Source organism: Scyliorhinus torazame, chromosome 6 (genome assembly GCF_047496885.1).
Source record: "Scyliorhinus torazame isolate Kashiwa2021f chromosome 6, sScyTor2.1, whole genome shotgun sequence".
Classification (NCBI taxonomy): domain Eukaryota; kingdom Metazoa; phylum Chordata; class Chondrichthyes; order Carcharhiniformes; family Scyliorhinidae; genus Scyliorhinus; species Scyliorhinus torazame.
The window spans coordinates 206,710,481-206,738,025 of record NC_092712.1 but is presented as its reverse complement, the minus strand read 5'-3'; the positions used below and the strand labels follow the sequence as shown (position 1 = coordinate 206,738,025).

Sequence of the window (27,545 nt, the reverse complement as noted above, 5' to 3'; positions counted from 1 at the left end):
ATGCCCCCAGTGGAGGGGGAAGCAGAGATAGTGGCGGCAATGGATGCAGAGAAGGCATTTGATAGGGTGGAGTGGGAGTATTTATGGGAAGTGTTAAGGAGGTTTGGGTTCGGGAACGGGTTTATTAGCTGGGTCAAACTTCTTTATGGGGCCCCAACGGCAAGTGTAGTCACGGGTCGGCAAAGATCGGAGTATTTCCGATTATATAGGGGAACAAGACAGGGATGTCCGCTGTCTCCACTGTTGTTCGCGTTGGCAATTGAACCTTTGGCCATGGCGTTGAGAGACTCCAGGAAATGGAGAGGGGTGATTAGAGGGGGAGAAGAACACCGAGTCTCGCTATACGCGGATGACCTACTGTTGTATGTGTCGGACCCAGCGGGGGGGGTGATAGAGGTTATGCGGATGTTGAGGGAGTTCGGAGATTTCTCGGGATATAGGCTTATCATGGGGAAGAGTGAACTATTTGTGATACACCCAGGGGACCAGAGTAGAGAGATAGAAGGCCTGCCTCTAAGGAAAGTGGAAAGAAACTTCCGATACCTGGGGATTCAGATCGCTAGGAGCTGGGGAACCTTGCACAGACTTAATCTGACACGATTGGGAGAACAAATGGAGGAGGACTTCAAGAGGTGGGACATGCAGCCTCTGTCGTTGGCGGGCAGAGTGCAGGCAATTAAGATGATGGTCCTCCCGAGGTTCTTATTTGTATTTCAATGTTTCCCTATACTAATCACTAAGACCTTTTTCAAAAAAATAGACAGGAGCATGACGAGCTTCGTGTGGGCAAGGAAAGGCCCGAGGGTAAGGAGGGGGTTCCTACAACGTAGCAGGGACAGAGGAGGATTGGCGCTACCGAATTTGGGCGACTACTATTGGGCCGCCAATGTGGCGATGATTCGTAAATGGATGATGGAGAGAGAGGGAGCGGCGTGGAAAAGACTGGAGAGAAAGTCCTGTAAAGGGACGAGCTTAGAGGCGCTGGTGACGGCGCCGCTACCGTTCTCACCAAAAAAGTTTACCACGAACCCGGTGGTGGCGGCAACATTGAATATCTGGGGACAATGGAGGCGACAGAGAGGTGTACGGGGAGCCCTGGTGGGGTCCCCAATCAGGAACAACCATAGGTTTGCCCTAGGAAGAATGGATGGAGGATTTCAGAGCTGGCACCAGTTGGGAATTAGGAGGGTGGGAGATTTATTTATAGATGGGACGTTTGCGAGCTTGGGAGCATTGGAGGAAAAGTATAAGTTGCCCCGGGGAAACTTCCTTAGATATATGCAGGTGAGGGCGTTCACTAGACAACAGGTGAGGGAATTTCCGCTGCTCCCGGTACAGGGGATTCAGGACAGAGTGCTTTCGGGGGTGTGGGTCGGAGAGGGCAAGGTGTCAGAGATATACCGAGAGATGAGGGAAGAGGGGGAGGAGTTGGTGGACGAACTAAAAGGAAAGTGGGAAGAAGAGCTAGGGGAGGAGATAGAGGAAGGTATGTGGGCTGATGCCCTAAGCAGGGTAAACTCCTCTTCCTCATGCGCCAGGCTTAGCCTGATTCAATTCAAGGTGCTACATAGAGCGCACATAACGGGAGCAAGACTGAGCAGGTTCTTTGGAGTGGAGGACAAGTGTGGGAGGTGCGGCGGAAGCCCGGCAAACCACGCACATATGTTTTGGTCGTGCCCGGCACTGGAGGGGTATTGGAAGGGAGTGACGGGAGTGATTTCTAAGGTGGTGAAGGCCCGGGTCAAACCAGGCTGGGGGCTAGCTCTATTTGGAGTTCTGGATGAGCCGGGAGTGCAGGAGGCGAAAGAGGCCGATGTTGTGGCCTTTGTGTCCCTAGTAGCCCGGCGTAGGATTCTACTCGTGTGGAAGGAGGCGAAACCCCCCAGACTGGAGGCCTGGGTAAACAATATGGCGGGGTTCATAAAACTGGAGCGGATAAAGTTTGCCCTTAGAGGATCGGCTCAAGGGTTCACCAGGCGGTGGCAGCCATTCCTCGACTACCTAGAGGAACATTAGAGGGAAGACAGATGACCAGCAGCAGCAGCAACGCGGGGGGGGGGGTGGAAGTTTTAGTTTATGTTAAATGACTATGTTGTTTAGCCATTTGTTTATTGTTAAGCTTTCTTTACTGTTATGTTTGTTCTGTAAGGGGAAAAAATTTTGTTCAAAAAAATCTCAATAAAACATACTTTAAAAAAAAAAAAAAAAAAGGTTTTCCTCAAATCCCCTCACCTTAAAATTATGCCCACTCGTTATTGACCTTTCAACCAAGTGAACAGCTGCTTCCTATCCACCCTGACCATACCTCTCGTAATCTTGTACACCTCCCATCAGGTCCCTCCTCAGCCTTCTCTGTTCTAAAGAAAACAACCCGAACCAATCCAGCCTCTCTTCATAGTCGAATGCTCCGACCCAGGCAACAGGATGAATCTCCTCTGCACCCTCTCCAGTACAATCACATCCTTCCTAAAGTGCGGTGACCAGAACTGCATAAAGTACTTCAGCTGTGACCTACCCCAAGTTTCGTATAGCTCCAAAAGGCAGGTGTCCCTTTTGTCTGTCCTGCTGCCTTCAGGGATCTGTGGGCAAGGACCCCAAGATCCCTTTGTTCTTCTGAGCTTCCTAGTGTCCTACCATTCATTGAGTACTCCCTTGTCTTGTTACTCCTTTCAAAGTGCATCACTTCACACTTTTCAGGGTTAAATTCCATCTGCCACTGATTTGACCAGCCCATTTATATTTTCTTCAACGTAAGACCTTCCTCACCATTACCCACCCTGCCAATTATCGTGTCATCCACAAACCTACTGATCAAACCCCCCCCCCCCCCAACCGCACACATTCTCATCTATGTCATTTTATATATATCGCAAACAATAAGGGACCTAGCACTGATCCCTGTGGAATGCCATTGGGCACCAGCCTCCAGTCTCACAAACAGCTCATTTCCTACCAGTTTTGGAACCAACCAGCCAAGTTACCCTGGATCCCATGTGCTTTTACTGGGTTTTTTTTCAGTCGGCCATGTGGGACCGTCTCTAAAGCTTTGCTTTGCTGAAATCCAAATAAACTACATCAATTGCACTACCCTCATCTCCTCAAAAAATTAATCAAATTTGTTAGGCATGACCTTCCGTCTGACAAAGCCATGTTGACTGGCCTTGATCAAGCCTTGTCTCTCCAAGTGGAGATTAATTCTCTCCATCAGAATTTTTCCAATTACTTCCCTACCACTGATGTGAGACTCACTAGTCTATAATTCCCTGGTTTGTCTCTACCACCCTTTTGAAAAGTGGAACCACATCGGCTGTCCTCCAATCCCCTAGCACCTCTCCTGTGGCCAGAGAGGAATGTAGGTCATGCTGCCTCTTCATGTAATTTCTCCCAGCATCACTTCACACTTGCACTAATTGCCTGCCCATTTCACCAGTTGATGTCCTGTGAAGTCTGTTTCTTGTTATTGCGTTAGCAAGATTTATATCATTTGGCAAACTTCAAATTGTATACCCTATATTCAGATATGTGTCATTTATATAGCATATTAAAGCAATAATCCTAATAGTAACCCTTGTTCCTGCTACAAACATGAGCAGTCATGAAAAATAACTTCTCACTATTACTCTGCCTGCCTTCTATCCCTTAGCCAATTTCATGCCCAACTTACTATCGCCCCTTTGTTACCACTTGCTTCTATTTTCCAAATAAGGTTGTTAGGTGGCTCTTTATCAATTGCCTTTTGAAACTTCATAAAGAGCATTAGTTGTACTATCTTCAACAACCCTCTGTTGCAACATTAAATAATTCAATCCAAGTTAGTTGGGCATAATATTTGCCTTTAACAAATAAGAATTTGTCTCTAGTACATATAGTTATGCCTCTACTAATTGGCCTGTAGCTAACCGGTTTATCCACCTCACATTTTTGTTGAAACAATAGGTGGAGTGGTAATATTTACAATCCTCCAACTCTTTTTCCACCGTTTCCATATCCAAAGAATTGAAAGGTTGTGATCAGAGCTCCTGCTGTCTCTGCTGTGTATTCATAGCATTTTTAGTGTTTCCTCACAAGAGGCCTTTTAGCTGAACAGGGGCACTTAAGAGAACGAGTGCCTGAAGCCATCTCGGCTATTTGCGTGAGCAAACGGGCAGTTCAGCATTGCAGATTGAAGTGTTAAGTAAAGCTCTACACTTTGGTTGAACCTCCAAGGCCTGCAGGCTAAATCTTGAATCCACCACAAAAATTGGCGACAAAGTAGGCAAACAGCTTTTGTAGGCACCTCATGAAATAATAAATAATTGAAGTAAATAATAAATAATTGAAGTTGTTGCTACATGAAAGCTGGCGATGGGGGAGCCAAACAACGGTTGCAGCCACTGGAGGAACTGAAAAATCCGAAGAAAACAACCTTGGAGCGAAGCGCGCCATGTGCTCCACCCGAAACAAACTCGGTGGCAGAGAGCAGCAAGTACCCTTCCAACAACAAGTTGGTGTGTTGCAAAACACGAAGGGAAACAGGCTGAGCTTGGGTTGAGCCTCGTTTTGGGGAGGAAGGAAGCAAGTTAGTGCTAAATATTCGTGACACATTGTGCACACACAGGTCCTTCCGTAGAGAAAAATGGGGGGCGGGGGGGGGGGGGTTGGTGCATTGGGACCATTTGATGAGAATACAACGCGATGGAGCTTGTATACAGAATGATTCAACTATTTTGTTCAAGCTAGCAGCCGATATAAAAGTTCCCAACATTCCTGAGCATAATGGGGGGGGCGGAGGGGGAAAGAGGAGGGAAATGTCAGCTAAACTCAAACCCAATCACAGACTATCATTTACAACAGGTGTGCAAAAACCAGGCACTCAGCAGATTGTTGGTGCAAAGACATAATGTGCAGAAATTGTGGCACATGGCACGTACTTGTTTGGAAAAGAATAAAACAAATGGCAAGCTGAATCGTGGAAAAAGTGTCCTTGTTATACAAAAGGGACGTGAAAAGGAACTCTATTCACAGTCTGAAGATGAACCATCATTAAATGTACTAGCTATTGCTGATGGCGCAAATTGGTATTGGTCACTCCATTACTGGATGGTCAGTCGGTGAAGATGGAAGTGGGAACTGGGGCAGCTGTCCTGTTGGTACCAGAAACTGTCATTAACCCCAAGGGACTGCATAAGTCACCTTCAAAAGTCAAAAGCCTAGGCACCCACACCTCAAAATGTCAACCAAGTTGGATCTTTCTTAGGCATACTAAATTACTATGGAAGATTTGCCCATAATATAAAGCCATTGCACAATCCACTGTGTCAAAATAAAAAGTGGAAATGGGGGGGAATCAATGTGAAAGAGCATTCATGCAAGCCAAAGTGGCGATACTCGAGTCAGAAGTCCTGACCCATTGATCCAAATGTACCCTACAACTGGCATGTGACGCATCATCTTATGGAATTGGGGGTGATGGTTTCCCCAGGTTAAGAGAAGCAGCTAGCCTTTGCGTCGAGGACCTTGAATAAAGCAGAAACCAGTTATGAGCAGGTAGAGAAAATGTCCTCTGAATCATTTTTGGAATAAAACGATTCTACCAATTTCTGAATGGGAAGAAATTCACTTTATTGACAAACCATCATCCACTAACAAAGATGTTTGGACCTCATACCGGGATTCCAACACTGGCAGCAAGCAGAATGCAGGAGTGGACATTGCCCTTGTCAGCACACACATTACAAGATCAAATATCATCAGTCAAACCTTCATGGGAACAGATGGATTCTCCTGTCTACCCTTGCCAAATAGTTCGTCGATGAGCAATTTGTGTGGAAATATTTTCTACTTTGAGCAAGTAGATAATACTCCTGTAACCTCAGGATAGGCGAAGAAGCATACCTGAAGTGATCCAGTAATGTCAGAGGTTGTGGACATGGTGCTTCGAGGCAAGACTCTGAAAACCCTGAGTTAAAGCTATATTCCACCCAAAGACTTTTGAGTTATCTATAAAGGCTGGTTGTCGCCTCTGGAGAATCATCATTCTGCCATTATTAAGAAACTTGTATTAAACCAATTACACAAAGGTCACCGTTGTTGTAAGGATGAAGAAGATGGCATTTTTCGTGGCTGGAGCTAGATGCCGAAATAGAGGAGAAAGCGGAAATATGTTCAACTTGTGCAAAAGTGTGGAACCTGCCGCAATTAGTCCTGTTGCATCTGTGGGAATGGCCAGAAGAGGCCTGGCAACATATACATGTTGATTACGCCAGGCCATTGGAAGGCCGAATGTTTCTCATTCTAGTTGATGCTCACTCAAAATGGTCTAAAGTTGCCATCATGAAGTCAATGTCATTGGAGAAAACAGTTGAGAGAGTGGGTAAAATCTTGAGATTCAATTACCCTGAACAACTAATGAGCGATAATGGACTGCAGTTCATACCGCAAGAGTCCATAAACTACTTGAAGGGGAACAAATTCAACATCCGGTCCACTCCTCACCACCCTACCACAAATGGTCTGGCAGAATGTTTTGTACAGATGATGAAACACTTGTTACTGTCTAAACGTTTGAGTCAAAACTTGTCACGTACAGGAATACTGCACACTCAACAACCCTAGGTTCTCCGGTGTTGCCAATGGTTAAACGTCAACTACGCACAGCATTCAATTTGCTAACACGACCCAAAACAAACTAAATTGTCAAGAAAAAGCAGTAGGATCAGGAGAACAAGGCAAAACATTGTGTTTTTTGCCAGGGTCAAGAAATTCTGGCAAATTACACCACAAGTGAAAAGTAAATTTTTCCACCATAGCGACTGGACCGATCTACATTGTACAAACCCGAGACAATGCAATATGGCTAAGGCTTGCGGACTAGCTTGAAGTGACAAAAAACAATCGACCAGAGGCAGGGCCGATAAGAGTGCAAATCCAGATGTACCAAGAGATGAGCTGGACCTTCCTGAGAATACGACACTAACCGATTGGGGAAAAAAGTATTTCAATTACGGATCAAAACCTCAGATCACTACATCGACCCCGGTTAACATAAATCACAGACGACGCTCACACCAAGCCAAAGACACCTGAGCAAGTACTAAAAAGCAGATGCCCGAGGTTCACCGACAACCAAACAGAGAACAGCAAGCTCCGGAACGCCGCCTCTTGATTGATTATTCATGTTGCTAATTGTTGATGTTATACTGTTTATTGTGTCAGGGGCCTTTGATTTAAAGGGGGAAGAAATTATGTGTTTTCACTATTTTTAGCGTTTCATCACAAGCAGCCTTGTAGCTGAACAGGGGCACTTTAAGAGAATGATTGCGTGATATCATCGGATGACGTCATCGGCCGTTTGTGCAGGGCATACCTGCAATGTGACATCTTGGCCTGTAGTGTTATCGCCTCCTAAATAAAGCTCTATTTGGCTGAACCTCAGAGGCCTGCACACTGGATCTTGAATCCACCACAGTCTCCATCTTAATTCCTCTCTGCAGCCTAGGGTATCTCCTGTGTGGAGGAGGTGGCTTGTTAACTTTGGCATCTTATTTAGCACAGTATTTCTATCTTTATCCTGTCCAACATATCAACATTTTCTTTTCTCTTTTTTTTCCCCCCTCACTTCATTTTCTTCTTTTGAGAGTGCCTCAGTCATGCCCTCTGCATCCACAAGAAGATTGACTGGTCCTATCTGTGTTTTATTTTTTATGTTGCTAAAAGATTTTTGGGTTAATTTTGTTACTTGCTGTTTTAATCTATCTTTTCCCTTCTTGGGTCCTTTATGAATGCCCCCCCCCCCCCCCACTCTTTATATTCTGGCTGGTTTTTGATTATATTCAATACCTGACATTTGTCTTCCAGGCAGCTCTAGCTTTGGATGCCCCATCTTTCCTCTTGTGGGGAAAAATCAACGTTTGCTGTTTCCGCTCGACATGTCTTGATTTTTCACACTCACGTAAATCAGTGCCCTTAACATATTTGTAACACAATATCCCATTTTATAAAATGACACTGTCCAATTTACAGTGAGCAATACCAGAGGAGAGCTAGTTTGTAGCATCCATCACATTCCAGGAAAAACATCAAGGAATCAAAATTGAACATTCCTTATAAACAATGTGCAGGACAAAGCAGCAATAGTTCCTGCTATTTCTTCGAGCATGGAGATAACTTAACCGAAAGAAGGCGAACTATGACCAAGCAGGAGAAAGTATCAATAATAATAGCCTTCTAATTAATTTCAGATCCTTGCAACTTTCCCACAGGGAGTACATAACCTGAGCAGTAGCCTTAAAAAGGCAAGCTGGGTTAACAGATAAATATTGCAGTCATGTTGCACACCCTGCAACCTAAGTAACGCCATGAAAAATCAGCTACTATATCAAGAATAAGTGCTGTTTAATGAATTTAGGAAAAAGAAAACATGTTTCCATCTGTCAAATGAGGAATATGTCTGTTCATTCCTTTGGTACTTTGTCATTTGATGCTCTTGTCTTTAACAGGAATCCAAGTGAAGACAAGTACAAATCAATTAAGATTGGAAATCATGCATTTTCAAACAGACTGCTGCCAGTCAAGGGAGCTGTCGAGTGTCTCTTTGAAATGGGATTTCAAGAGGTACAGTAATACCTTTTAATTAATATTAAGCTAATATCTAAAGTATAGCTATTAGGGATGCAATAGAATAATTTGGTGAGAGTAGGTAAAGATGTTAATGAGATATGGAATACTTTCCCACACTCGGTACCTATTGTTTACCTCAAATACCTCAGGCACATTTGCAGAGTAAGGTTTGTCCCAACAGCCTGTTTCAATCCTAGCCTCGGATAAGCACCTCGACTGATTACAAAGGGATACTTTAAATTAATGGAGTCTACCTGTAATAATTTCAATTTTTCTCTCCGTATAAGACTTGCATGACTAGTCTAGGCCTATTCACAAATGAACATTTATTAATGGAGGCGGCAGGATAGCACAGTGGTAGCACTGTTGTTTCACAGCGCCAGGGACCCAGGTTCGATTCCCGGCTTGGGTCACTCTCTGTATGGAGCCTGAATGTTCTCCCTGTGTCTGCAAGGGTTTCCTCCGTGCGCTCGCTTTCCTCCCACAAGTTCCGAAACGTGTGTTTGTTAGGTGAATTGGACAATCTGAATTCTCCCTCAAACGAACAGGCGCCGTAGTGTGGTGACTAGGGGATTTTCACAGTAGCTTCATTGCAGTGTTAATGTAATCCTACTTGTGACACTAATAAAGATTATTATAAGGCTGCCCTGTCTGGTTGACTGGAAGGCTCTATCATGATGAACTTTCTGCATGCGTTGTTGTATGGTTTTACAAGTGGTAACATCAATTTTAACAGTTTCTGGCCTGCCCATTTCCCTTTGTTTTTTTAATTTAGTGTACCCAATTTATTTTTTCCAATTAAGGGGCAATTTAGCGTGGCCAATCCCCCTACCCTGCACATCTTTGAGTTGTGGGGGCGAAACCCACGCAAACATGGGTAGAATGTGCAAATTCCACACACACAGTGACCCAGAGCCAGGATCGAACCTGAGACCTCGGTGCCGTGAGGCAGCAATGCTAGCCACTGTGCCACCGTGCTGCCCTGCCCATTCCCTTTTTGATCATTTTAACCATCTTACTTTTGTGCCATATTCCTTGATTACTTGTCCAGGAAATCAATAATACATGATTTTGTCCCTAATGTATACCTCAAATACACCAGACATGTTTGCAAGATATGCTTCAGTAATCTTTCCTTGAAACTTGTTCAAGTCCATTATCCTTTATATATTAATAAGAGATTTGCCTGACATCCTATTTAATTTTTAACTTGAACCATTTTATAAAAGTGAATAATTTGCCTAATCAATTCACTTCATGACTGTCTAAACTTTAGGAATCTTTTTTTCCCCTCAAAGCACAAGTTCAAACTCCATAGCCTTTTGTGATAGCTTTCTGCAACATATGCCCTTGAACTAACTGTGGAGTATGCCTTTATTAGATTTAATGATGAAAATAATAATGAGTAATGAGCCAGATATAGTGGCAGCTCAATGGTGCATGAATATTTAATAGACAGCAATCATAATATGATTGAGTTCAACGGTGTGTTGAAAGGAAGAAACAAGAGACAGCTGTTAAGATTCTGGATTTCGGTAAGGCTAGTTTCAGTAGGATGAGTCAGAGTAAACGGGCCAAACGTATGGGTAAAATGAAAGATAAGTGGAAGGTGTTCCAAAGGACAGAAAGGTGGTGGCGTAGTGGTATTGTTACTGGACTAGTAATCCAGAGACCCAGGCTATTGCTCTGGGGATCCAAATGGGAATATTCCAATTCAATAAAAATCTGGTCTAATGACGACCATGAAACCATTGTCAATTGTCATAAAAACCCTAAAAACTAATGTCCTTAAAGGAAGGAAATCTGCCGCCCTTTTCTGGTCTAGTCTACATGTGACTCCAGATCTACAGCAATGTGGTTGACTCTTAACTGCTCTCTGAAATGGACGAGCGAGACCAGGGAAATTAGGGATGGACATGAATGAATAAAAAAAATTGTTTGTAGTTCTAGTTGCCAAAAAGGACAGCCAAGAACAACTAATGAGACAATGGGCTCTGAAGAAAAGCCATACTTTGTGATTTATAGAATCACTACAGTGTAGAAGGAGGCCATTCGGCACATCACATCTGCACCCACCCTCTGAACAAACATCCTACCTTATCCCAGTAACCCCACCTAACCCTGTGGACACTAAGGAACAATTTAGCATTGGCAGCACAGTGGTTAATATTGCTGCCTCACAGCTCCAGGGATCCCGCCTCGGATGACTTGTGTGTGGAGTTTGCACTTTCTCCCTGTGTCTGTGTGAGTTTCCTCCGGCTCCCCCGGTTTCCTCCCACAATACAAAGATGTGCAGGTTAGGTGGATTGGCTATGCTAAATTGTCCCTTAGTGTCCAAAAGGTTAGGTGGGGTTACTGGGTTATGGGGATAGGATGGAGGCGTGGTCTCCTTCTGCACTGTTAGGATTCTTTGAATCCACCTAATGTTCACATCCGGAATTGAACCCAGGTCCCTGGCGCTGGGAGGTAACAGTGCTAACCACTGTGCCACTGGGCTATTTCAGGGTTGTGATAGGGAGAGCTTTATTGGGAGAGTTTCAAACAGGAAGGATGGCCACTTATATGGGAGGCAACAATATGTACAGTATTATGATCCTGGACCAGGCCCCAACATTTGCTAGGATACCCGACCGGAATCCCAGTCACTTTTTTAAATTTATAAAACTGCGAGGAAAGTATACATTGCTCTAGGAGTGATTCTATGCACAATAAGGATATGGTATATTAAAACAAACTTTATTACTAACACAGTGTGAAATTACCTTTAATAGCACAGAAAATAGCTTAAACCATGCTTAACAATAAAATTAAATATTTTAACTTCTAACTGCTACCTTCTTTCATAAAGCAAAACCCACATTTAAATAAAGTTAGCAAGCACAGGAGTACTTGACTATCTTTGGGTAGAAATATCTTTTTGAGAGACTTCTTGGGGAGAAAGAGAGCGATCCTGTCAGATTAATGCTGAGTCTCTGACTGCATTCTGCAGCAATTGGTGTTCAGCTCAATCGCCAGAGAATTAACTCCAAGCTGCCTGCTCGAGACTGTACAGACCTGGCTCCTTCCATTACTACATAATCTTTATCCCACTCAAATCCCTTGACCTATTTACTTAAGTTTAAACAGTGTCTCTAATCACCCACTCCTCAGAAATCATAACAAAAAACTATTAGCCCCTCCATGTAATCATAAGCATGGTTTGAAATAACAGTGATCTCATTCTTGGATCTTAATTGTAACTTCTGCAGCCACGATCTCGGTCTTTTAAACCCAAGATTGTTTAAAATATTACTGCAGCAGATATATACAGACTCAAACCCAGGTTTTTATAACATTGCTGCACCAGATACATATAATACAATATATATACCAATTCCTTACATTCATCAGAACAGGCACTTTGGGGAAGGAAGTTGGCTTGGGGGTGGGGCAGTGGTTTGACAACAGGCTTTTAGACGATGCAGCAATCGTGGTTTTTAAAGCGATAGATTTAGCAGCTGGGGGGGGGGGGGGGGGGGGGGGGGGGGAGGGGTAGTTGAACTACTCAAAGTCCGAGAGCATGGAGACCAGGAAGGGAAGTTGGGTGGTCAGCAATGTAGTGGGAAAGGGTTCAAGGAGCACAAGGGCTTATCAGGGATAGTGTGAGATCAGAGAAGGCATGAAGTGACATGGAGAACAAATTCAAGAACTAGGTGATCTTAGGGTAGAGGAGAACTTGATGCGGCGCAGCCACATATTGTGATAGATAACTAAAACAATTGAACAATTGTGTGCTACATATACTCATTATAATGACAAACTTATCTAACTAAGCTACAGCATTTTGGGACTCCCGAGTCCAGTGGATTTAAAAAAAGATTTTAAAATCTTGCTTTTCTTTCTTACAACCAATATTCACACAAGTCTATTTAGAAGAATGTGTGAATTTTGCTTAGAACTCGCCAGGTTTGAACACCATATGTAATCATTGAAGAACTTTTGATTGAAAGTAGTATTAGCTGTTTCTCTTCCATATTCTGGCAATAGTTTTCATTTGTGTTCCTTGTCTTCTATTTTTGCACATTGTTTTCTAGTGTAATTTGTAATAACTGAATCAACATGTGTAGAAAAAGGCTCTGTTAGCAGTGAGTGATTTCAAAATCAATTAATACTGTTTATGGATTGGAAAGATTAATGATGTCCTGTGCAGCAACTCCTGTTTTTATTTAAAAGAGTAATCTTAAAGGGGTGAAATGGAGCCTTTTTGTTTGCATGTGTACTCTTGGAAGGTGGTATGGATAAACTGGTAGATTGTTTAAATTGTATATACCAGCATCTGGAGTACAAAATCTACCACAGACCACAAGACATAGGAGCAGAATTAGACCACTTGGCCCATCGGGTCTGCTCCGCCATTCAATCATGGCTTATATTTTCTCATCCCAATTCTCCTGCCTTCTCCCCATAGCCCCTGATCCCCTTATTAATCAAGAACCTATCTATCTCTGTCTTAAAGACACTCAGGGAATTGGCCTCCACAACCTTCGCGGGCAAAGAGTTCCACAGATTCACCACCCCTGGCTGAAAACATTCCTCCTCATCTCGGTTTTAAAGGATCGTCCCTTTAATCTGAGATGGTGTCCTCTGGTTCTAGTTTTTCCTCCAAGTGGAAACATCCTCTCCATGTCCACTCTATCCAGGCCTCGCAGTATCTTGTGCGTTTCAATAAGATCCCCTCTCATCCTTCTAAACGCCAACGAGTACAGACCCAGAGTCCTCAAACGTTCCTCCTACGACAAGTTCTTCATTCCAGGGATCATTCTTGTGAACCTCCTCTGGACCCTTTCCAAGGCCAGCTCATCCTTCCTTTGATATGGGTCTCAAAACTGCTCACAATACTCCAAATGGGGTCTGACCAGAGCCTTGTACAGCCGCAGAAGTACATCCCTGGTTTTGTATTCTAGCCCTCTTGACATGAATACTAACATTGCATTTGCCTTCTTAACTGCCGACTGAACCTGCACATTAACTTTAAGGGATTTGTGAACAAGGACTCCTAAGTCCCTTTGTGCTTCTGCTTTCCGAAGCATTTCCCATTTAGAAAATAGTCGATGCCTAGATTCCTCCTTCCAAAGTGCATAACCTCACACTTTTCCACATTGTATTTCATTTGCCACTTCATTGCCCACTCTCCTAGCTTGTCCAAGTCCTTCTGCAGCCCCCTTGCTTTCTCAATACTACCTGTCCCTCTACAGATCTTTGTATCATCTGCAAACTTCGCAACAGTGCCTTCAGTACTTTCTTCCAGATCATTAAAGTATATTGTGAAAAGTTGTGGTCCCAGCACAGACCATTTTTATATTCCTATGAAAAGATGTTACAATTAAACTTTTATTTGTGGTGATTTGTTTTTAAATCTGCAGGAGGAAACTCATCTTGTATTTCCTAAAAACGGTTCAGTAGAAAAGCTGCAAAGAATTAGAGATCTGATTGCTGCTGAAAGAAATCGAAGGACAACTACTAATAAATCTGTCCCAGCATCACAACCGTTTTCAGCTTCTGCACAGGCAAACGATTCTGATGCCTCTTTCCGTGCAGTCCCATTTTTCAATGAATATCCTAGGCAGACACCCACTCTCAGGCCAGTGGCTACGGTAAGATTTTTAAACCAATTAATATATCGTGGTGGGTGGAACAGAATAATGGCGTAATTTAAAATGGTAGAACTGGATGCTTTATAAGTCATCTGAATAATCCATAAAGTTGTGCCTGTTTGTGTGTGTGTATATGCTTGTGTACATGTGCAACTTTTTTTAAAGCCACGACTTGATCTAGAGCTCTCCAGTTCATATACTCCATGGCTGTAGTGCTTGATGACTTCCCTTGAAAGAACATGCTCGTTGTGACATTACGGTCATTTCAATTATATGTTTGAAATGACAGGATTTTGATATGATAAAGCACAATAATGCCCCTCTTAGTTTGCTTAAGTCACTAAAATTGGCAAGCTGCGCATTTGTAGACAAGAGGTCACGAGTCATAATATGAAGCTCAATTAGTCTTCTGCCTTTTTTACCTAGTCAAAGAAAAGTTAGGCATTTTCATGAAGACTGCCTCAAGTCTTGAAGCGAAAAAAACTCCATTACTTAGCTAATCTTTAGCATGCAGAGCAGATCTAGAGAACAAAAGCTCTTTTTACCCAATTTCACGTGACTAAAACTTGTTATTAGGTCGATATGAGAAGTCAAATGTGGGCTACCTTAAAAGCAGCAATGTCATTCAGCAACTTCAATATCATAGAAATGCATTGCACTACTTTCATGCAAAAATGCAGAAGCAAATGTGATGGACACAGCTAAGTGATCCCATACCTAACAGATCAGATCAAAGTTCTGCCACACCCAGTGGTTAATAGTGGTAGACAGTTAAACAACTAACCAGAGGAGGATGCTCCAGAAATAGCCCCATTCTCCGTGATACCAGAGGAGCTCAGCACATCAGTGCTAAAGACGAGGCTGAAGCATCTGCAACCATCTTCAACCAGAAGTGCCAATCCAAATGGATGATCAATCTGTTTCCTCCTGAGGTTCCAGGCACAGATGCTAGACTGTAGCCAATTCTATTCGCTCCAGGTGCTATCAAGAAACAGCTGAAACCACTGTATGCTGCAATGGCTGAGTCCTGACAGCATTACGGTAATATAGAACATAGAACAATACAGCGCAGTACAGGCCCTTCGGCCCACGATGTTGCACCGAAACAAAAGCCATCTAACCTACACTATGCCATTATCATCCATATGCTTATCCAATAAACTTTTAATTGCCCTCAATGTTGGCGAGTTCACTACTGTAGCAGGTAGGGCATTCCACGGCCTCACTACTCTTTGCGTAAAGAACCTACCTCTGACCTCTGTCCTCTATCTATTACCCCTCAGTTTAAAGTTATGTCCCCTCATGCCAGCCATTTCCATCCGCGGGAGAAGGCTCTCACTGTCCACCCTATCCAACCCCCTGATCATTTTGTATGCTTCTATTAAGTCTCCTCTTAACCTTCTTCTCTCCAACAAAAACAACCTCAAGTCCATAAGCCTTTCCTCATAAGATTTTCCCTCCATACCAGGCAACATCCTGGTAAATCTCCTCTGCACCCGCTCCAAAGCCTCCACGTCCTTCCTATAATGCGGTGACCAGAACTGTACGCAATACTCCAAATGCGGCCGTACCAGAGTTCTGTACAGCTGCAACATGACCTCCCGACTCCGGAACTCAATCCCTCTACCAATAAAGGCCAACACTCCATAGGCCTTCTTCACAACCCTATCAACCTGGGTGGCAACTTTCAGGGATCTATGTACATGGACACCTAGATCCCTCTGCTCATCCACACTTTCAAGAACTTTACCATTAGCCAAATATTCTGCATTCCTGTTATTCCTTCCAAAGTGAATCACCTCACACTTCTCTACATTAAACTCCATTTGCCACCTCTCAGCCCAGCTCTGCAGCTTATCTATATCCCTCTGTAACCTGCTACATCCTTCCACACTATCGACAACACCACCGACTTTAGTATCGTCTGCAAATTTACTCACCCACCCTTCTGCGCCTTCCTCTAGGTCATTGATAAAAATGACAAACAGCAACGGCCCCAGAACAGATCCTTGTGGTACTCCACTTGTGACTGTACTCCATTCTGAACATTTCCCATCAACCACCACCCTCTGTCTTCTTTCAGCTAGCCAATTTCTGATCCACATCTCTAAATCACCCTCAATCCCCAGCCTCTGTATTTTTTGCAATAGCCTACCGTGGGGAACCTTATCAAACGCTTTGCTGAAATCCATGTACACCACATCAACTGCTCTATCCTCGTCTACCTGTTCAATCACCTTCTCAAAGAACTCAATAAGGTTTGTGAGGCATGGCCTACCCTTCACAAAGCCATGCTGACTATCCCTGATCATATTATTCCTATCTAGATGATTATAAATCTTGTCTCTTATAATCCCCTCCAAGACTTTACCCACTACAGACGTGAGGCTCACCGGTCTATAGTTGCCGGGGTTGTCTCTACTCCCCTTTTTGAACAAAGGGACCACATTTGCTGTCCTCCAGTCCTCTGGCACTATTCCTGTAGCCAATGATGACATAAAAATCCAAGCCAAAGGTCCAGCAATCTCTTCCCTGGCCTCCCAGAGAATCCTAGGATAAATCCCATCAGGTCCCGGGGACTTATCTATTTTCAGCCTGTCCAGAATTGCCAACACCTCTTCCCTACGTACCTCAATGGCATCTATTCTATTAGCCTGGGGCTCAGCATTCTCCTCCACAACATTATCTTTTTCCTGAGTGAATACTGACGAAAAATATTCATTTAGTATCTCGCCTATCTCTTCAGACTCCACACACAATTTCCCATCCCTGTCCTTGACTGGTCCTACTCTTTCCCGAGTCATTCGCTTATTCCTGACATACCTATAGAAAGCTTTTGGGTTTTCCTTGATCCTTCCTGCCAAATACTTCTCATGTCCCCTCCTTGCTCGTCTTAGCTCTCTCTTTAGATCCTTCCTCGCTACCTTGTAACTATCCATCGCCCCAACCGAAACTTCACACCTCATCTTCACATAGGCCTCCTTCTTCCTCTTAACAAGAGATTCCACTTCCTTGGTAAACCACGGTTCCCTCGCTCGACGCCTTCCTCCCTGTCTGACCGGTACATACTTATCAAGAACACGCAGTAGCTGATCCTTGAACAAGCCCCACTTATCCAGTGTGCCCAACGCTTGCAGCCCACTTCTCCACCTTATCCCCCCCCAAGTCACGTCTAATGGCATCATAATTGCCCTTCCCCCAGCTATAACTCTTGCCCTGCGGTGTATACTTATCCCTTTCCATCATTAACGTAAACGTCACCGAATTGTGGTCACTGTCCCCAAAGTGCTCTCCTACCTCAATCCAACACCTGGCCTGGTTCATTACCCAAAACCAAATCCAACGTGGCCTCGCCTCTTGTTGGCCTGTCAACATATTGTTTCAGGAAACCCTCCTGCACACACTGTACAAAAAACGACCCATCTATTGTACTCGAACTATATCTTTTCCAGTCAATATTTGGAAAGTTAAAGTCTCCCATAATAACTACCCTGTTACTTTTGCTCTTATCCAGAATCATCTTCGCCATCCTTTCCTCTACATCCCTAGAACTATTAGGAGGCCTATAAAAAAAACTCCCAACAGGGTGACCTCTCCTTTCCTGTTTCTAACTTCAGCCCATACTACCTCGGAAGAAGAGTCCCCATCTAGCATCCTCTCCGCCACCGTAATACTGCTCTTGACTAGCAGCGCCACACCTCCCCCTCTTTTGCCTCCTTCTCTGAGCTTACTAAAACACCTAAACCCCGGAACCTGCAACATCCATTCCTGTCCCTGCTCTATCCATGTCTCCGAAATGGCCACAACATCGAAGTCCCAGGTACCAACCCATGCTGCCAGTTCCCCTACCTTGTTTCGTATACTCCTGGCATTGAAGTAGACACACTTCAAACCACCTACCTGAACACTGGCCCCCTCCTGCGACGTCAAATCTGTGCTCCTGACCTCTATACTCTCATTCTCCCTTACCCTAAAACTACAATCCAGGTTCCCATGCCCCTGCTGCATTAGTTTAAACCCCCCCAAAGAGCACTAACAAATCTCCCCCCCAGGATATTTGTGCCCCTCAGGTTCAGATGTAGACCATCCTGTCTGTAGAGGTCCCACCTTCCCCAGAAAGAGCCCCAGTTATCCAGAAATCTGAATCCCTCCCGCCTGCACCATCCCTGTAGCCACGTGTTTAAATGCTCTCTCTCTCTCTATTCCTCATCTCACTATCACGTGGCACGGGCAACAACCCAGAGATAACAACTCTGTTTCTTCTAGTTCTGAGCTTCCATCCTAGCTCCCTGAAAGCCTGCCTGACATCCTTGTCCCCTTTCCTACCTATGTCGTTAGTGCCAATGTGGACCACGACTTGGGGCTGCTCCCCCTCCCCCCTAAGGACCCGGAAAACACGATCCGAGACATCACGTACCCTTGCACCTGGGAGGCAACATACCAAACGTGAGTCTCTCACACTCCCACAAAATCTCCTATCTGTGCCCCTGACTATAGAGTCCCCAATTACTAATGCTCTGCTCCTCTCCCCCCTTCCCTTCTGAGCAACAGGGACAGACTCCGTGCCAGAGGCCCGTACCCCATGGCTTACCCCTGGTAAGTCATCCCCCCCACAAGTATCCAAAGCGGTATACTTGTTTCTCAGGGGAACGACCGCAGGGGATCCCTGCACTGACTGCTTTTTCCCAGTCCCTCTTCCAGTTACCCACCTATCTCCAATCTTTGGTGTAACTAATTCCCTGAAGCTGCTATCTATGACCCCTTCTGCCTCCCGAATGATCCGAAGTTCTTCCAACTCCAGCTCCAGTTCCCTAACTCGGTCTTGGAGGAGCTGGAGATGGCAGCACTTCCTGCAGGTAAAATCAGCAGGGTCACTAACTGCATCCCTCACCTCAAACATCCTGCAGGAGGAACATTGCACTCCCTTTCCTGCCATTCCTCTAACTTTCTACCAAGATCTGGCTAACAACTAAATTTAATTTTTTATAAAAAATAATAATAATATAATAAAATATGGTACTTGCCTCAGACCAATGGGTTTTATTATTAGGTTAGAGGAGGAGGGCGGGTGGGAGACACTACACGTGTAGTGTCTCGGGTTTCCTCTCCACCAGAATTTATTGGTGAGGGTCTTCCCAGACGTCCGCGGGTCGACTTCCTGTTCCCGCCTAAAACACTAATTTAAAAAAAAAAAAAAAAAATTTCTCAGCTCCTGCTGAAATTGACTAACCAGCAAGCTCCACTCCCGCCAAAATCGACTGGCCTGCCCCTGCAAAGGCAAGTGCTTTTAAAGGACAGACTTACCTCCCAGCAACCACTTCCGCACTGCTCCCGCTGAAACTGACTCACCAGCTGTTCTCACGCCAAAATCGACTGGCCTGCCTCTGCAAAGACAAGTGCTTTTAAAGGACAGACTTACCTCCCAGCAACCACTTCCGCACTGCTCCCGCTGAAACTGACTCACCAGCTGATTCTCCCGCCGAAATCGACTGGCCTGCCCCTGCAAAGACAAGTGCTTTTAAAGGACAGACTTACCTCCCAGCAACCACTTCCGCACTGCTCCCGCTGAAACTGACTCACCAGCTGATTCTCCCGCCGAAATCGACTGGCCTGCCCCTGCAAAGACAAGTGCTTTTAAAGGACAGACTTACCTCCCAGCAACCACTTCCGCACTGCTCCCGCTGAAACTGACTCACCAGCTGATTCTCCCGCCGAAATCGACTGGCCTGCCCCTGCAAAGACAAGTGCTTTTAAAGGACAGACTTACTTCCCAGCAACCACTTCCGCACTGCTCCCGCTGAAACTGACTCACCAGCTGATTCTCCCGCCGAAATCGACTGGCCTGCCCCTGCAAAGACAAGTGCTTTTAAAGGACAGACTTACCTCCCAGCAACCACTTCCGCACTGCTCCCGCTGAAACTGACTCACCAGCTGATTCTCCCGCAGAAATCGACTGGCCTGCCCCTGCAAAGACAAGTGCTTTTAAAGGACAGACTTACCTCCCAGCAACCACTTCCGCACTGCTCCCGCTGAAACTGACTCACCAGCTGATTCTCCCGCCGAAATCGACTGGCCTGCCCCTGCAAAGACAAGTGCTTTTAAAGGACAGACTTACCTCCCAGCAACCACTTCCGCACTGCTCCCGCTGAAACTGACTCACCAGCTGATTCTCCCGCCGTATTCGACTGGCCTGCCCCTGCAAAGACAAGTGCTTTTAAAGGACAGACTTACCTCCCAGCAACCACTTCCGCACTGCCCCCGCTGAAACTGACTCACCAGCTGATTCTCCCGCCGAAATCGACTGGCCTGCCTCTGCAAAGACAAGTGCTTTTAAAGGACAGACTTACCTCCCAGCAACCACTTCCGCACTGCTCCCGCTGAAACTGACTCACCAGCTGATTCTCCCGCCGAAATCGACAGTAATGGTACTGAAGACTTGAACTCCAGAGCTAGCCATGCCCTATGCTAAACTGTTCCAGTACAACTGCAACACTGGCATCTATCTGGCAATGTGGAAAATTGCCCATGTATGTCCTGCCCACAAAGCAGGACAAATACAACCCAACAATTACCACCCCATTAGTCTACTCTTGATCTTCAGCAAAGTAAGGGAAGGTGTCATCACTATAAAAAGCACTTAAACAGCAATAACCTGCTCAATTTGGGTCCCATCGGAGCTACTATGCTTCAGACCTTATTACAGCCTTAGTCCAAACATGGACAAAGCTGAACTCTGGGTGAGGTGAGAGTAACTGCTCTTGACCTCCATACCACCTTTGCCCGAATGTGGCATCAAGGAGTCCTAGCAAAACCAAAGTCACTGGGAAAACTCTCCACCGGTTAGTCATACCTAGCACAAAAGGAAAAATGGTTGTTGGAAGTCAATCATCTTAGTTCCGAGACAGCGCTGCTGCTTCTTCAATGCCCTGTCCTCTGTCAAAAGGTCAGAAGTGAGGATATGTTCGGTACCATTTACAAATCCTTAGATGCTGAATGATAACATTCAGGCTTGGGCTGGTCAGGAGCAAGTATTAGTGCCAGGAAGTGACTATCTCCAACAAGGGAGAATCTAACATCTCCCCATGGCATTCAATGTGCTTTTATGACAATTGATAATGGTTTCATGGTCATCATTAAACGTTTAATTCCAGATTTTAAAAATTGAATTCAAATTCCACCATCTACAGTGATGGGATTTGAACCCAGATCTACAGAGCATTACCTTCGATCTCTGGGTTTCTTTGTGTCTCGAACCAGTGGCAGTGTCAACACCACCCACTACACCACCACATCCCCTTGGGGTCAATTGAAAATTTCAAAAAGGAAAGGTAACAAGTAAACAAATAATTAAATCTTGGGAGAAAGGAATAGAGAAAGCATTTCCTCTCCCTCTATCTAGATTCTTTCAAGTTCAGCCTCCTGCTGCTTACCACTTGCTGCCCTCACTCAGTTGATGTATCAGTGCTCCTTCATACTCTCATGTTGAATACCACTTGGAAGAGACACGGAGGTTAACAAGGGTAAAGACTGTACTCTAGATGGGAGTCTTCAATGTCTATCATCAGGAATGGCTTGGTAGCTACACTACTGACTGAGCTGAGTCGTAAGGATATTTTTGTCAAGCTCCACTTGCATCAAATGATGAGACAGCAAACAAGAGAGAATCCCTACTTGATCTCTCCCTCATTAATTTCTGTCACATATATCATGACCGTCTGAGTTGTAATATGTGCACCCTCATGGCTCAGCATACAATAAAAAATTTTGCACCCAGATGTTTTCCCTGCTTTCCTCCCTCAGCCTCTGCACTGAATGGCATCTCATCCTCTGAATGCAACTTCCATCTCAACTCATGATGTGTTTTCTCAATTCACGGCCCTCTTATCCACCCTAATTATCTCCCTCTGTGTAAACCCACCAACCCAGAATCATTCCCTCCCCTTGACCTTGCCTTCTCAATTGGCCTTGCTAGTTCCATCATATCAACCTAAGATAAGGCCATCTTATCACTTATTTGTATCACTTTCCACTCTCATTCCTCTTTCACACCCCAATACTAGTTTCTTCTGCTTCCCTGGAGGAAAGAAATATCCCCCAATTCACTTTAAACTGAACTTTGAAAATCCCAACTGTCTAGCTTTTGGCCACTCATTCACCCCAATATTCCTACAGCTACTGATTTGCTCAACTGTGCCCATGTCTACATCTTTGTTCAATTCCCAGCAACAAAATCCATCAGTATCTCCCATTTTGGCTATTTCCCCTGGCTCTCTTCTCCACCCCTTAGTGGATGCAGTCTTGAAAGGATATGGCAGAAAATTGGCTTCGCCATCCACTGCCCGTTCAGTCTGCTAAAACTGCTCACTGTTCCAGGGTCATTGTGGAATGCAAAGATCTTTTCTCAACTGTAAACTACCTCCTTGAATCCCTCTCCCCTGTCTCCTCCATTTTCACATCCAGAATTAAGTGGGAGGAACTCATGGACTTTGTTTATCTTGAAGACAAATCAGCTGCCTCTGTTTCATCACTCTTCCATCAGACCACAAGGCCAAACTTCCAAGCATTCTCCTGTCCTTGCCCTAAATTTGTACCCTTGTCTAGTTTCTCTCATCTCCCTAGAGTCATAGATGCTTACAGCATGGGAACAGGCCCTTTGGCCCAGTTTGTCCATGCCACCCAGTTTATATCACTAAGCTAGTCCTACTTGCCTGCATTTGGTCCATATCCCTCGATACCCACCCTGCCCATGTAACTGTTTTTTAAAGGAAAAAATTGTACCTGCCTCTACCACTACCTCTGGCAGCTCATTCCAGATGCTCACCACCCTCTGTGAAGACATTTCCCCTCTGGTCTCTTTTGTATCTCCCTTTTGTACCTCTGCCCTCCAGTTCTGGACCCCTCTATCTTTGGGAAAAGATGTTGACTATCTATCTTATCTATGCCCCTCATTATTTTATAGACCACTAAGCCTCCTACGCTCCAGGGAAAAAAGTCCCAGCCTCTCCTTATAACTCAGACCATCAAGTCCTGGTAGCATTCTCGTAAATCTCTTCTGAGTCATAATGGCCCAGAGGGAGGCCATTGACCCTATTGTGTCCATGCTGGTGCTCTGCTGAGCAATCCAGTCAGTTCCACTTGCCTGGTCTATTCCAATCCTTCCAAGTTTATTTTCCACATGTGTCCATCCAATTTCCTTTGAAATCATTGATCATCTCTGGTTCCAACACCCTTCCAGGCTGAACGTTCCAGATCATTGCTACCCCTTCATAAGAAAGTTTATTTCTTACATCCCCTGCATCTCTTGCCCAATCTGTCCTCTGGTCACTGGTTCATCAGCAAATAGGAAAATAGCTTTTATTTGTCTACCTTATCTACACCTGTCATAAGCTTATACACGTCTATCAGATTTCCCCTCAATCTCCTTTGCTTCAAATCCCTCAACCCTGGAAACATTCTGGTAAATCTCATTTGCATCCTCTCCAGGGCCTTTACATCTTTCTTAAAGTGTGGGTGATCAGAGCTAGATGCAGAACTCTTGTGGTCTAACCAGAACATTATAATGGTTCAGCACAACTTTCCTTTTTTTATACTCTGCTTCTATTTATAAAGCCCAAGATTCCATATGTTTTGCTAATTCCTCTCTGAATATGTCTTGCCACCTGCAAAGATCAAATGTATATGCATCTCTAGGTCCCTCTGTCTCTGAAAGCTTTTTTAAACTGTGCCTCTCTCTATCCCTTCGGATGCAAAATGCATCACCTCACACCTCCTGTGTTAATTTCCAATTGCCATGTGTCTGCCCATTCTCCTACCCTACCCTATCTGTCATTTTGGAGTTGATTAATATCATCCTCACACTTTGCCACACCAAGTTTGACATCGTTGACAAATGTTAAAATTTTAATCTATTCCAAGTAATTTATATATACATTTGATACATAGCATTGATCTTAGCACTGACTTGGGGAAGACCCCTCCCTGCCATTCTCCAGTATGAAAAACAACCATTTACCACAACCCTCTCTTTTCTGTACTTAAACCAAATTTTTATCCAAACTGACACTGACTCTTATTCCTAGAATCCCTACGATGTAGAAGGATGCCATTCAGCCCATTGAGTCTGCACTGACCCTCCGAAAGAGCACTCTACCTAGGCCCTATCCCCGCATTGATAATGGCCAATCCAACTAGCCTGCACATCTTTGCACAGTGGGAGGAAACCGGAGCACCAGGAGGAAACCAATGCTGACACTGGGAGAATGTGCAAATTCCACACAGTCACCCAAGGCCAGAATCTACCCTGGGCCCCTTGCGCTGTGAGGTAGCAGTGCTAACCAGTGTGCCACTGTGCTGCCCCAAAAGACTTCATTCCACAAGTCTTAATTTTTGTCAACCAGCATTTTTGTGGTACTTTGTCAAACACGTCTTTAAAACTCCTATAGACAACATCCATTGCAGTTCTGTCATCAGCCTTCTCGGTTACTTAGTCAGAAACATAATGAAGATTCACCAAGTGCGACATGCGTTTACAGATCCATGCTGGTTCTTAATAAATTAAAATCCTCGTGCCCCATCTGAGCTCACCTTGTCAATGTAACCCACCACCTGCTCTCTCTCGTCCCTCTTTCCACGAAACAACTTCTCCCAGCTTAGCCAGTATTTTTAAAATGGGGTTTCCCTCCTCGGGTATTGTCCTTCTTCCCTTTAAATCTTTGTCATCACTTTTTTTCCTCAAAACCAACCGATGACCTATCTCCAACTCCCTTTTCACTCCAAGACTTTGAACTTGTTGCTTCAAAAATGCATGCCTATCTCTCCTGTAGCTTGAGGGTAGCACCTGCCAACCAGGTACAGCAGTGTTCAATAGTTAACTCCCTGCAATGAGGTTTTCACCCTGCCATAGTATGAAAACATTTCTTAGAAAAGTCACAAATGACTTCTTATGTGACTGTGACAAAGGTGAACCATCCCACCTCCTCCTCCTTCATCTGTCTGCAGCCTTTGAAATAATTGATCATACCATCTACCACCCGTCCCACCCCACCCTGCTACCGCTATTGTACATTGTCCTGCTGGGCTGAACTGTGCTCACCTAGTTCTGTTCTTATCTATCTAATCATAGCCAGAAAATCACTTGCAATGGCTCCTGTAACAACTCTTGTTGCCCAAAGATCTATCCTTGGACCTCTCCTATTTCCCATCTACATGCTGCTACTTGGCAATATTATCCAAAAGCATTGTTAATTTTGACATTATACCACCCAGCTCTACCTCATCCATTAATGGATGAGCAAAAATTTCCTCCAGTAAAATATTGGGGAAATTGAAGGTGGTGTTCCAAAATCTGTTTCCTGGATACAGACTCTATCCCTTTCCCTGACAAAAGTCTAAGACTAAAACAGCCTGTTCACAGTTTTGCTGGCATACATGACTCTGAGATAAACTTCTGACCCCATATTCAAGCTATCACTAAGATCACCCGATTTCACCCAAGTCTCAATTCATCTGCTGTAAACCTCATTCCTGCCTTTGTTACTTCTAACCTTAACTGTTTCACATGACCCTGGCTGGTCATCCACAATATATCCTTTTTAAACTTGAGGTTATACAAAACTCCACTGCGTGTGCCTTAACTTGCAGCAAGTCCCGTTCACCTATTTATCCCTGTGCTTGCTGACCTCTGTTGGCTCCAGGTCAAGCAACGTCTTGCTATTAAAATTCACATCCCTATTTTCAAATTCTTCAATGGCCTCACCCCTCCATCACTAACATTCTTGAGCCATACAACCTTCTAATTCTGCCCTTTTGAGCAACATGATTTAATTGCTCTACCATTGGTGTCTGTGCCTAGGCCCTAAGGTCTGGAATTCCCCCTCCTATATACACATCTCCTGTTCTCCTCTCTTTTCGCTCTTAATCCTTCCTCTTTGACAAGTGAATTAACCAATAATTCGTATAAAATTCCCAAAATCTTGGCCCTTGGCTGCCCGATAATTTACAGTCACCAGGTTTGTAAGTTGAAACACAATTATTGTTGTGTTTATACAAGAAATAAAGATGAAATATGCAGTAATTATAACGGGATGACTGCAAGCAAACCTACTATCCCCCGCTCCCCATAACCGACCCAACCTCTACCCACGCACACGCACACGACAAACTAACACGGTGGGGGGGGCAGAAAGGGGTCAAAATAATACCGTTGAAGATAAAAAGAAAGTTGAGAGTCCTTACCTTCAATGTTGGATTCTTCAGTGCATCTTCTTCCTGGTATGAGTGAGATTTACAGCCTCTAATGTTGCATCCCGCACTGGCTTTCCTGCATTTTCTTAAAACACTGAACTCATATCTTTCCTGGAGTGACCGAGGCTTTGTTTCTTCAGACTTTGCTCTCAGCTCATGGGGGTCTCCTCCAGGCCCTGTTTTCAGGAATCAAATATTCACAGGCGTACTGGAGAGAAAGAGTTGGCTGGATCTTTTCATGCATAAGTTTAGCAGTTCTTTTTTCCCTGGAGAGAGTTCCCTGGAGAGAGTTCAGCTGGGTAATTCACCTCCGCTACCAGAATTCAAATAAAGTAAAAATGGAACCTCGTGGCTCTTAAGAATCTGCGTAGAAGTCCAAACCAATCACCACTGGGTATTGGCAAAGCCCAGCATTTTGAGTCAGCCCATTGCCCACCAGCCAAGTCCATCACTCGGAGTCATTACTGATGTCTGTCAAATCATTCTGGAATCTGCTGGTTCGAATTACAGACCTCTTCATGCAGACTGCTTTGCTTCAGGGTCACAGGTCAAACTTCAGTTGAAACCAACACCAGCTTCTGCTCAAATTAAAGGCAAAGTCCACATTAAAGGCATAGGCCCATTAAAAGGGTAACAAACCGGGTTTAAACAGGAGGATCCTTGCTGTACTCCGCCCCCGCCAAAATAATGAACCTTCAGGGCATGGGGGTGTCATTACGAGGTATTCAAGACATAAACACATACCCATCTAAATCACTCCCAGTTTCTATAATAATAATCACACTTACATTATCTTTTCTGTAATATGTACAATTTTAACATTAAACTGCTGTAATGCAAACCTCCACGTCATAATCTCACGCTCCAGGTTTTAAATTTCGCTATAACGCAAATGAATTACGGACTGGAAAAGCCCGGAGTGGCCAGCACTAGTTTGTCCTCCAACATGGCCATTGATCTCTCCAACTCGGCGTTCTGTGGACCACAGTAGTTTTGCTTGTTTCTGCAATATGTCTACATTGTTCTTTAGTCTCTAACGGAGCCAGTCTGTCGTTTTAGTCAACATAGATG

At 44.5% G+C, this 27,545-nt stretch overlaps 1 protein-coding gene across 1 annotated transcript in view; it reads left to right on the top strand.

Moving 5' to 3' along the window:
• The window catches only part of ngly1 (N-glycanase 1), a 79,953-nt gene that overhangs the window by 7,958 nt on the left and 44,450 nt on the right, over positions 1-27,545 (top strand). Inside the window, exons 2-3 of the mRNA XM_072509329.1 lie at positions 8,478-8,592; positions 14,001-14,231. Coding sequence (XP_072365430.1) covers positions 8,478-8,592; positions 14,001-14,231 — 346 coding nt within the window. The remainder of the gene's footprint in view (positions 1-8,477; positions 8,593-14,000; positions 14,232-27,545) is intronic.